The sequence below is a fragment of the Aethalodelphis obliquidens genome, unplaced genomic scaffold, assembly GCF_003676395.1.
Source record: "Aethalodelphis obliquidens isolate GAN/ISIS:26980383/991018 unplaced genomic scaffold, ASM367639v1 scaffold96, whole genome shotgun sequence".
Taxonomy (NCBI): Eukaryota; Metazoa; Chordata; class Mammalia; order Artiodactyla; family Delphinidae; genus Aethalodelphis; species Aethalodelphis obliquidens.
Window position 1 is genome coordinate 56,678 of NW_020838040.1, and position 12,933 is coordinate 69,610.

At 38.7% G+C, this 12,933-nt stretch overlaps 1 protein-coding gene across 5 annotated transcripts in view; it reads right to left on the reverse strand.

Moving 5' to 3' along the window:
• Positions 1-1,485: 1,485 nt before the first annotated feature.
• Positions 1,486-12,933, reverse strand: part of EVA1A (eva-1 homolog A, regulator of programmed cell death) — a 70,009-nt gene continuing 58,561 nt past the window's right edge. For all 5 annotated transcript variants that reach the window (XM_027095930.1, XM_027095929.1, XM_027095928.1 and 2 more), the window contains one exon: positions 1,486-2,759. In XM_027095930.1, the coding sequence (XP_026951731.1) occupies positions 2,386-2,759 (374 nt within the window). In that variant the 3' untranslated portion in view covers positions 1,486-2,385. The remainder of the gene's footprint in view (positions 2,760-12,933) is intronic.

Sequence of the window (12,933 nt, forward strand, 5' to 3'; positions counted from 1 at the left end):
ATCCAGCAATCCCTCTCCCAGGCATATATCTGCAGAAAGCCATAATTCTAAAGGATACATGCATCCTGTTCTTCATTGCAGCACTATTTACTATAGCCAGGACATGGAAGCAACCTAAATGTTCATCGAGAGAGGAATGGATAAATATGTAGTACATATATACAATGGAATATTACTCAGCCATAGAAAGGAACAAAATAGTGCCATTTGCAGAGAACTGGATGGACCAGATGATAGACTGTCATACAGAGTGAAGTAAGTCAGAAAGAGAAAAACAAATATTGTATAATATCACTTATATGTGGAACCTAGAAAAATGGTAGAGATGAACTCATTTGCAAAGCAGAAATAGAGTCACAGATGTAGAGAACAAACTTATGGTTACCAAGCAGGGGAGGGGGGTGGATGAATTGGGAGATTAGGGCTGACATATATACACTACTATGTATAAATTAGATAACAAATGAGAACCTAGTATATAGCACAGGGAACTCTACTCGGTGCTCTGTGGTGACCTAAATGGGAAGGAAATCGAAAAAAGAGTGGATATATTTATACGTATAACTGATTCTCTTTGCTGTACAGCAAGAAACTAACACAACAGTGTAAAGAAACTATACTCCAATAAAAATTAATTTTAAAAATTAAAACTTTAAAAAGTGGCACAAGCCAATATAGATGGTGTTAATCTAAAGCCCAGGGGAATGGGATGATTCCTGCACTTGTTACCAAGGGACTGAAACCACAAGGGTAAGAACCCAGATTCAGAGAGGCAGATTTAACAAGATTTTTGGCAGTTGTTACTAGCCAATGAGATCACTCAAAAAGGTATAATCAAGCCAGCCATTGAAGGTTTCAAGCAAACTATTGCCCCCTTGGGAAACAGATATCTGTAACCATTCAGTTCTTAAGACAGACTTCCAAGCCCCTATCACAGATAGTGAGTTCCCAAAGTAATAGAGTGTCCAGCTGAGGAAGTCTCCCAACCATCTTCTCAGGTATGATGACAAAGCCAATGAACCGGGGAAATCCACTAGGAAGGCTCTGGAGCATCCAGACAGGCTGACTAAGCAACCCACTGCATGGCCAGAGAAGCGATCTGACAGACTGATAGAATGCATTATTGCCGTCTATCAGGCTGTAGGATGCTGCTTCCTCCTCTGTAACCCATTTCTAAATGTGGTTCAGCCTTGCCCCTCTTCCTTCCTTACCAACTTCCCCTCTCAGTATGAGGCCACCATATTATTTCTAGCCTTAGGTAAGTCTTCTATTCCTCTATCAGCTTAACAATCACTCAACTATACTGTAATCATAACAGAAACATACAGAAAATGAAAAGCCCCTAGGGGCCATTTCTCCATTCTCCAGTTTCTCACAATTCTCCAGCTATTTGAAGGGCCTGGCAAAAGACCATACCCAACTATATAAAAGGGCTGCTGTTTAGGGTAAGTGTAACCACAGAGATAAACATAAAACAAAAAAAGATCTTATGTAACATTTATTTTTTATCCCAATTTAATTTTGGCTTTATTCCTCACCTCCCATTCCCATTCTTTCATTAGAAATCCAAACGGGATTTTTTTTAAAACAAATTGTTTAAAATCATGATTACCTAGAGTCATAACAAAATTTTCTTCTCTCCAAAAGGGGGAAAAACACAGCTTTTATTCTTGTGCTGCATTTTCAAATGCATGTAGCATTAATTGCGTGTTAATACATTCTTTATAAGCTATTTAAAATAAAACCTTCATCCTTTGAGGTTATTGACATTTTTCTAGTTCACTGACACATCTCCTATAATACATTATTCATTTTCATGAGTGAAGTGGGAACTTTAATAAAAAATAGGATTTTAATCCCTGAGGTTGCCATTGCAACACAAGATTGAAAGAATAGACCTTAAACAATAAGCATTGATCATGCTATCTGGATCAAAATCACCTCCATAGCATGGAGTCATTTAGAAAGTTGCATTTACTGGGTTAAGTTAACCCTGCTCTTCCTAGCCCTCATGCTGTATAATATTTCCTTTTGTAAAGAAATAACACATAGCAACGAAGTCTGCAGAAACTTCTGAGATCCTCAGAAATCAAGAGAAACCACAAGTTCCATTTCTCTAATCTCCATCTACGTTGCTGGAGAAGGGTTTTCAGCACCATTCCAAGACCTGGAAAAGTTGATGAACCAACTTGTTTTTTCTACTTCTCCATAAATTTAGTAAAAAGGGAGAAATCAGTCCTCCTGGCTAGAAAATGGGAATGTCCTGCTTATTTCTGCCACCATAACATTAGCAGAGCTGCGTTCAACCCTTTGTGCCCACCCTCCTTGTGGAACCCTTTCTCTACCAGGCGGCTAACAGCGGGGTGTGGATTCCTGCTCCTGTCCCTAGTAGTAGCGGTTCAGGCTCCTGGTGCCAGGAACCTCGGGCTGGCCATTCATCCAAATCTCCCTGATGATGCGTTCCCGCTCCTCTAGCCGCTGGGCACGCTCCAGCTCCTCCGCTGAGGTGAAGACGTTCTTGTTCAAAGTCCTCTCGAAGCGACGATGTCTCCTGACTGAGATGTCGGATGCCGCGTAGGAGCTGCCATCCTCGCTGTCGCTGCTGTTGCTGCTGCTTTCTTGGTCCTGCAGCAACTTCTTCTGGGGATGCTGCCGGCAGTCTGTGTGGCAAGAGATCTTCATCACCAGGGCAGCTACGGTGAGGACCAGCCCGATGCACACACCAGAGACAAAGTACAGGGCTGCTCGCTCAGGATTTTCTGGAGGAGGAGGAAGAAGAGAACATTTGAGAGATGACCACTATATATGCAGAGAGCAAATATGACTCCAGCACAGGATGCACGCCTCTCACCAGACCTCAAAGCTTTGATGGTTACAAATATTGCCTTTCCATGTGACAAACTGCATAATGTTTTTAAAATATAATTTTCAACAAATGGTGAATGTGGGTAAAGAGTGTATGGAATTCTCTTACTATTCCTGTAACTTAACTTCAACATTATTTCAAAATGAAAAGTTAAAAAGAAAATATTATTTAGCATTTACTAGAAGCAAGTAACTGTGCCATCTGCTTATACCAGAAAAATCTTTGCTTCTGAATTTGCTCCTGCAACCCCTTGAATTACCTTTTAATCATAGTTGTAGGTAACTTCTGAGATGACCCCCCACCTCTTGGTATTCATACTCTTATGCAAGTCCTTCCCTCCAAGGGCTGGACATAGTGGGCTGGACCTAGTGACTTACTTCTAACAAAAGTGATGGATGACTCGAGATCAGGTAACCCAAGACTGACTTCTAACTTACTCATGCTCTCTCTAACTTACTCACTTGCTTGCTCTGATGCAGTCAGTTCCCATGCTATGATCTGTACTACAGAGAGGACTGCATAGGGAGGAACTAAGGGTGGCCTCTAACAGCCTTCAAAGCTTGGAAGTGTATGAATATGTTTTGTGTATTTTAAATTTTATTTTGCTTAGCTGTATTTTTAAGTATTCTATTCTCATTGACATTACTTTTGTAATAAATAACGTTATTTTACTGGAATTTAAAATTTTGAAGTGAATCCTCTCCTGGTAGAGCATTGAGGTGGCCATAACCCTGGTCATGCAGCAGCCTTGTGGGACACCTTGAACCAGAGAACCCAGCTATGCCAATCCCAGATTCCTGACTTACAGAAACAGAGAGATAATTAATATGTGTTGTTTTGAGGTACAGATGGTCCCTGAGTTGCAATGGCTAGACTTATGATTTTTTAACTTTACAATTTAGTGAAAGCAATATGCACTCAAGTAGAAATTATACTTCTAATTTTAAATTTTGATCTTTCCCTGTGCTATCAATATGCAGTACAGTACTCTCTTCTGATGCTGGGCAGCAGCAGTGAGCTGTACTCCCAGTCAGCCACATGATCACTTAAGCCATTCTGAACGTAGACAACCATTCAGTTTTTCACTTTCAGTACAGTAGTCAATAAATTACATGAGATATTAAAGACTTTATTAAAAAATAGGGTTTGTGTTAGATGATTTTGCCCCACTGCAGATTAATGTAAGTGTTCTGAACACATTTGAGGTAGGTTAGGCCAAGCTATGACGTTCCACAGGTTAGGTGTATTAAATGCATTTTTGTCAATATCAAAAGAAAAATCCCAATCAAACAATGGGTAGAAGACCTAAATGAGCCACTTCTCCAAAGAAGACCTTCAGATGGCCAAGAGGCACATGAAAAGATGCTCAACATCACTAATTATCAGAGATATAATTACATTGAGATATCACCTCACACCAGTCAGAATGCCATCATCAAAATGTCTACAAACAATAAATGCTGGAGAGGGTGTGGAGAAAAGGAAACCCTCCTACACTGTTGGTGGGAATGTAAATTGGTACAGCCACTATGGAGAACAGTATGGAAGTTCCTTAAAAAACTAAAAATAGAGCTACCAATGAATCAGCAATCCCACTCCTGGGCATATATCTGGAGAAAACCATGGTTCGAAATGATACATGCACCCCAATGTTCATTGCAGTGCTGCTTATAATAGCCAAGACTTGGAAGCAACCTAAATGTCCATTGACAGATGAATGGATATATATATATATACACACACACACACACACACACACACACACACAATGGAATATTAATCATTACAAAGAATGAAATAATGCCATTTGCAGCAATATGGATGGACTTGGAGATTATCATACTAAGTAAAGTTAAGTCAGACAGAGAAAAGACAAATATCATATGATATCGCTTATATGTAGAAGCAAAAAAATACGATACAAATGAGCTTATTTACAAAACAGAAACAGACTCACAGACTTAGAAAAAAACTTATGGTTACTAAAGGGGAAAGGTAGAGGGGAGGGATAAATTGGAAGTGTGGGAATGACATATACGAATTACTATATTTAAAATAGATAACCAACAAGGACCTCCGGTATAGCACAGGGAATTCTGGTTAATATTCCACAATAACCTAAATGGGAAAAGAATTTGAAAAAGGATAGATATATGTATACATATAACTGAATCACTTTGCTGTACACCTGAATCTGATACAACATTGTAAATCAACTATAGTCCAATACAAAATAAAAATTTTTTTAAATGCATTTTTGACATGATATTTTAAATTTACAATGGGTAAGTTGAGGAAGATCTGTGCTTTGCTGTGCAGCAATAGATAACTTATACAATCACAGACTGAAAGCCAGTGTGGGCATTTTTGCAAACACTCATCAGGTTAATTTGTGGGGGAGTAATTTAAGCCCTTTCGTGGTGAGAGAAGAAAATAATCATTCTGCTGATGAGTAATATACTTAGTGGGCCCAGTGATGATCCCTGTATGATGTGTTCAACAGAATGAGAGCCACTGAATGAAGAGCTCTCACCTTCCACATGTGAGAGCACTGGGACATGCCTGGCCTTGAGTCAAAGGGCGTGGTCAATCTGACCAGACCCAAGATTGACATCAGTAAATCAGATCCATAATCTATATTCACCTGTAAGTATGAATCAAAATGTATATATTGTTTTGTGGGTTTTTAAAGAATATAAATGGAATCATATATGATTTATATTTGCTTTTTAAATTTAAGAATATTTCTTAGAGAGGTTTCAACATATGTCAATAGTATTCTTTCTGACTGCTGCATATTCTTCTGTAGTATAGACATCAAAGTTTAACCTTTTCCTTGTTGATAGCATATAAATTGTTTCCTATTTTTCACTATTACAATCAATGCTAAAGTCAGTATCTTTTTGTCCTTGTATATATCTCTTTATGCATTGCAGAATTATTTCTACAGTTTAGTTAATCTAGAAACAGAACAGCTGTATCAAAGGGCTTAGGCATTTTCAGGTTTTATACGTTTCAAATTGTACCCAAAAAAGGTTCTATCAGTCTGAACACAGCATACTGAACACATGTGTTTATAATCCCTCCTTCTCTCTGAAACCTCCACTGAAATGACAGTGATGTGAGTAAAATAGATACAAAGTATAGGTACAAAGAAAAGAATAGAGAAGAAAATAGAAAACACGAATAGTCCAATGTTTAGTGCAAGGGAAGAAATGTACGCATATGATTGAATACAAAAAGGGATGATGTGAAATAAAAACTGTTTAAAGAAGAAAAAAGAAAACACGAAGAGTCAACATAAGAGTAGTCAACAAACAATGCAACATAGTAAAAAGGGACTGACATTAACATCATGGTAGTGTAAGACATCCTTACTTTTTGTACAACTAATGAGGTATCGATCCATAAACCACAGTGCCTCTGTGGGAACTGTGTGATCTCATATCATATGCCAAGGGACCAGGGAGAAGTCCTGCTTACCTGTTCATCTGGTAATAGACAGACAAACACTGGTTTGGGCTGCAGAATCAGCAGAGCGAGCAAACCTGCCTCAACAACTCCCAGCCGTGATTGGGGAAAACCTGGAGAGTGCTGACTTGGGCAATACCCACAGATGAGAGAGAATTTGTAAAATTCCAGCCCCTTGGAGGTGATTAGAGCACACCACTGGAGGGAAAACACACACACACACATACACACACACACATACACACACACACCCACATGAGTTTGAATGCAGCAGAGAGGGAAAGAGGAACTTTTTCAGCTTTGCCCCCTCCACAAGTTGACACAGTAACAGACTGAACTATCCCGTGGTGACCTGCCCACAGGTGAAAAGGAGAGTACAGTGTGAGTGCCCGGCTACCCCAGCTACGCTGGATGCTGCAAGAGAAACCCATTTTTCTCCAGCAACACTAGGAGTACTGGAAACAGGACCTCTATGACTGGGGGAAGGGAGAAGATCAGAAAAGGCTAATAAGAACATCAAAAGGCGTTAAAGGGGCATGGTTCCTGCTGTCTGTGCTCAGGGCTTCAGCAGGAAGTCCACTCAAGAGCCCCTGGGAGAACCTCAGCCAAGGATATCCCCAACAGCTGGTGGTTACCCCCAATGCCCCAAGTACTAAACCCACCCACCCCCTCACTCTGTGGTGGCTCCTTGTTTGCACTCAGAGATTGGCAGCAGGAGTGAGCAGGGTGAATGCAGTGCTATTAGAAAAACAGACCAGTATCTGTGGGCAAGAGAGAAAACACAAACTTGAGCTGTAGTGCTACCTTCTGGAAAACAAGAGAGATTTCCAGCAGCCAGCCAGGTGAGTTGTAAGAACCACAGAAGACATAAAAGCTTAAGAATTCTGCCACAAGAGGGAGGAAGAAGTACAGAGCAGGTGTATAAATACAAGGTCAGAGAGAACCCCAGATAGAACAGGATCAACAAACAGTATACCCTATCTGAGAGCAACTAGTAAAGATGTGAGGAGGTGTCTGAACTACAAGAAAGAGGAAGAATCAAGAAAACACATCATCACCAAAAGATAATAATCCTTCAATAACTGAACTCAAAAGCAAAAAATCTTATAATCTAGCTGATAAAGAATTCAAAATAGCTGTTTTGAGGAAACAGTGAGCTACAAGAAACACAGAAGACAATTCAATAAAATCAGGAAAAAAATACATGTACAAAGTGAGAAATTTAGCAAAAAGTTAAAAACCATAAAAAGGAACCAAACAGGAATTCTGGAGCTGAAGAATTTGATGATTAAAATGAAAAATGAAACAGAGAGAATCTGCAGCAGGGTAGATCAAATGGAAGACAAAATAAGCAACCAGGAAGACAGTAATTTTGAAATAACCCAATCAGCGGTGAACATAGAAAAAAGAATGAAAAAGAGGGAAGAAAGTGTACATGATCTATGGGATTCAATCAAACACACAAATATATAGCATAACTGGAGTTCCAGAGGAGAAGAGAGGGGCAGAAAGTTTATTTAAAGAAATGCTAGCTGAGAACTTCACAAACCTAGGGAGAGTCTTAGACATCCAAGTTTATGAAAGTAATAGATCATCCTACTATCTCAATGCAAAAGACCGCCAAGAACATTATAATGAAATTGTCAAAAATCAAGGAAGAAGAGAGAATCCTTAAAAAGCCAGAGGAAGAAAGATAATAAACTTACAAAGGAACCCTCATTAGGCTATCAGAGGATTTATCAGCAGAAACGCTACAGGCCAGGAGAGAGTGGAATGACCTATTCAAATTGTTGAAAGAAAAATTGCCAGCCAAGAATACTTTACCTGGCAAAATTATCCTTCAGATATGAAGGAGAAAATATGCTAACTAGTGACATGAAAACACATTAAAGTATACAACACACTGGTAAAGGTAAATATACAATAAATATACAGTTTCAGATTTAGAAAACTCTAATGCTGTACTGTGAAGCTGTGTTAACCACTTAACTACAGTATAAAGGTTAAAGGAAAAGGGTACTAAAAATAAGTAAAACCACTATAGTCTGTTAAAAAATACACAATATAAAAACAGGCCAATTGTGACATCAAAAATGTAAAGGGGTTAGTAAAATGGTGGAGGCTTTGTGATCAAAAAGCTTTCATCTTTCACCAATTAGTATGCTGTTAGCTGTGGGCTTGTCATATATTGCCTTTATTATACTGTGATATATTCCTTTTTATACCAAGTTTGAGGGTTTATCATTAAAGAAAGTTGTATTTTGTCAAATGCTTTTTCTGCATCTATTGGGTTATCAAGGAAACAGGAGATGACATCACCATCTTAAAGAGATAGCTGCATTTCCATGTTTATGGCAGCATTATTCACAATAACCAAATTATGGAAACAACCTAAGTATCTATCAACAGATGAATGGATAAAGAAAATGTGATATATATTACAGCATTATTCAGCCATAAGAGAGAAGGAGATCCTGCCATTTATAACATGGATGGACCTCAAGGGCATTATGCTAAAATGAAATAAGTCAGACAAAGGCAAATAATATATATCAGTAACACGTGGAATCTAAAAAAGTTGAACTCATAAAAACAGAGTAGAACCCTGGTTACCAGGGGCTGTGGGGTGGAAGAACTGGGAATATGTTGTTTAAAGGTACATGTTATCAACTAGTAGATAAATAAGTCCTGGAGACCTAATGCACAGCATAGTCATTATAGACAACAATATTGTATTATAGACTTCAAGGTTGCTAAGACACTATATCTTAATTGTTCTCACCACAAAAAAAGAAGATAGTAATTATATGACGTGAAAGAGGCGTTAGCTAATGCTACAATGGTGATCATACTGCAATACAGAAATGTATCAAAGCAACATGTTCTCACCTTAAATCTATACAATGTTCTATGTCAAATTATATCTCATTTAAAGAAAGAAAGGAAGGGAGGGAGGGAGACAGAGAGAAGGGAGGGAGGAAGAGACGGGAAGGGAGAAAGAATGAAAAAGAAAGAAAGAAAAAAGAAAGAAAGAGAAAGAAAAAGAAAGGAAGGAAGGAAGGAGGGAAGGAAGGAAGAAAGAAGGAAAGAAGGAAAGAAAGAATGAAAGAAAGAGGAAGGAAGAAAGAAAGAAAGGGAGGAAGGAAGAAAGAAAAAGTAAGAAAGAAGGAAGGAAGGAAGGAAGGAAAGAAAAAAGAAAGAAAGAAGGAAGGAAGAAAGAAAGAAAGAGAAAGGAAGGAAGGAAGGAAGAAGGAAAGAAAGAAAGAAAGAAAGAAAGGAGGGAGGGAGGGAAGAAAAGAAAGAAAGGGAGAGAGAAGGAAGCTGAAACTGAACTCTGTCCAGCCAACATCGAGCAAACAGATATTCAGCAAACACTGAGAGGACTGAGTGAGCTCTTTGCCTTGAGGAGCTTAACAGCCCAGCAGGGAAGATGGCCTTATCCGTTGCAGTACCAAAGGGAAGCGCAACTACAGAAACATGAAGAAGGATTTCTGGAAATGCAAAGGTGAGTGGAAAAGCTAAGTTCAAATATGGGAATCTGAAAAGGCTTTCTAGAAAAGATGTACAAATCCATGCTTTTACCAGGGTGGAAAACCATCAGGCAGACCTGTATTTGAAGCCTCATCTCAGACTCTTCTTTTAAACAACGATAACACTACCAACTCTGCTGAATTGTGGTAAAGATATTACAGATGACAAGCATAAAGAGATTATCCCAGATCCTGGCAATAACTGATAACTTACTCTCACTCTATTTATTTTGTTCCCCTCTCTCCCTTCCTTCCTTCCTTCCTTCCCTCCTTTCTCTCCCTCTCTCTCCCCCTTCCCTTCCCTCCCTCCCTCTCTCTCATTCCTCTATCCATCTATCTGTTTTCCTCCCACTTTCCTTCTCTCCCTTATTCCCTTCCTTTCTTTTCTCATCCCATCCTCCCTTCCCTGTGAATTAATGTCTCTCTTTCACAACCTGCCCTCACCCCACCTATAACATAGGTTAACTTGAAGATGGTTACTGAACTGAATGTTGGAAACCACTATTCTCCCTCTAGCGTAACTAGTCCATCCTGTCCTGTCTTAACTTCCCAGATCAGAAAACATCTTTTTTTGCCTACAATTGTCTCAGACACAGATTCCCAGAGAAACCCAGTAAAAGCAACCAGAGAGGGCAAGGAGTTTTTATTGAGTCTCACTGGATCCTGAGCAGGTGACTCAGGACTGATTTTCACAGCTGATATAATTTGTGTTGTTTCTCTTCATTATTCTTTTACAAAAATCAAACTGTAGTTCTATTGTGGTTGCTTTATCTCTCTCTGCTCCAGGTCACTTCCTCTTAGGCAATGATCTACCCTGTCTTGAGGAGATCCAGATAGCTGTTAATTGACCAAGAAGCAGAATAGAGAGGGCTATTGATGGTAGTTTTCCCTCAATAAATAAAAATAAATGTATTGCTATATCTTGCTTCCTGCAGGGTCATTGTTTTCATTGGCAGGAAGAGGGCCTATGGGGAGGTCCTGGGGCTAATTTCATTTGCACCCTTGGAAGTCAGATCATGCCCAACAGACTCAGTAGGAGAGAACAGTAACACCAGTCCAGGCCAGCTCAGCTGAGGTCTGTGCAAACGTAATCTTTTCCCTGCATGGACTTTCTTCTTGGTCCTATAGCTTGCAATCCCTTGAGTGGAAAAGAAAAGATTTTAAAAAATAGGTTTTAAAGAGAACAGTGTGACTTGTGTAGAATCAGGGAGTATTCAGCACAAACTCTTCTCTGAATTCTTAAGGCACTGTGAAGATGTCTCTTTATGGGATTCTGCCCCTCCCCATAGAAAAACAAAGACTTCCATTAACAATTCTGCCTTCTCTGAAATGCTGGAGAAAGCTTCCTTCCTTCTCTTTCCAGCTCTGATTTTTTCTTCCCCAGGAAGGAGTATTGGAGAATCACTGTGCCCACTAGGCTGGCTCTGGTGCTCCTTCCTTCTGGTGCTGGTTCTCCTTTGCTTTCACTTCTTTCAGCTTCCCCTCTCTTCTCCTACTCCCCCTCTCTTGCCCCCAGGCAGAAAACACCCCAGAAGAGGCCTTTCATTATTCCACCTCATCCTAATCCACCCTACTCACTTTTCTTTACCTGCAGTGGGAAAGACCTGCAGTTCTATAGCCCAGGACTCAAGGGCAGCTAGGTAGAAGGCCCTGACACATTATCTGATCTGGCTTATTTACTGGGCAAGTTGATACTGTATTCTGATGCTTTTCTGGCTCCTTGAGTATGGAAGGGAGGAGTGTAATTAGCTCCTCCAATCTAGGCACACTTTATATAGTTGTATTATAATCAGTTATGTAACCACTATATTCCCCATACAACAGTGAGAAATTTGAGAAGAGAATCCGTATGATTCACTTTGGATTGCCACAGCATCCAGCCAGTGCTTTGCTCACGGTGACTATCTCTTAAGTATTTATTGAATTAAATCATGAATACACAATTTCTAAAAGTTCAATTATTATATGTGGATAAATAGATATATGCCAGTAAGGATATATGCATATATATGTGACAAATGATTTATGTATAATAATACAATATTAAAAGAGTAGGGAATAGAAAAAAATCTATCAAATCACCATAATCTTACAACCTGAATATAACTACACACTATGAAGTGCAGTGAAGTGAATTTTCTTCTGTTCTTTCTTTCTCTTATATAAATTTATATTTACTTGGTTATAATCAGTTTATATACAACTTATATTTTTTTCTCTGGATATACTTTTTGTTTATTTTTAAGATGATTTTTTTAGAGAAGTTTTAGGTTTACAGCAAAATTAAGTGGAAGGTACAGAGATTTCCCATATACCTCCCAACCCCACACATGCAATAGCTTCCGCCATTATCAACATCTCCCATCAGAGCGGTACATTTGTTACACTTGGTATAATTTGGTACAATTATTATATTTGACACATGAACCTAATAGACATATAATAACCCAAAGCCCAGAGTTTATATTCGGATTCACTCTTGGTGTGTACCTTCTATCAGTTTCAAAAAATGTATAATAACATGTATCCATCATACACAGTATTTTCACTGCCCTAAAAAACCTCTGTGCTCCACCTATTCATTCTTTGCCCCAAGGATACACATTTCATATAATGTAAATGTCTTTCTGTATTGCTCCACAGTCTTCCAGTCAATCCTACTTAACAATGGCTACATAGTATTCTACCCAGTGAATGCACCATAGGCTACAAAAACAGTTTCCTACCTTTGGATACTTAGGTTGTTGCAAATTTCCTTTTTAGTAAAAATGATGGAAGGAACATTTTTGTGCTTAACACTACTTTCTTTTTTGCTTGTTTGTTTCACTTACTGCTTTTATAATGGATTCTCAGAATAGAAATCATCATGTCAAAAGGGTATATATTTTTATACCTCTTGATACAAATTGCTAAATGAATGTTCAAAAATGGTACATTACTTTATCTTGCCAACAGCTGTGTATGAAAGTACCACTTTCACCAAACTCTCCGAAAGGGGATATTCCAACTGTTGGATTTTTTTTAATTTTATAAGTCAACAAATGATTACTTTATTCCACAAAAATT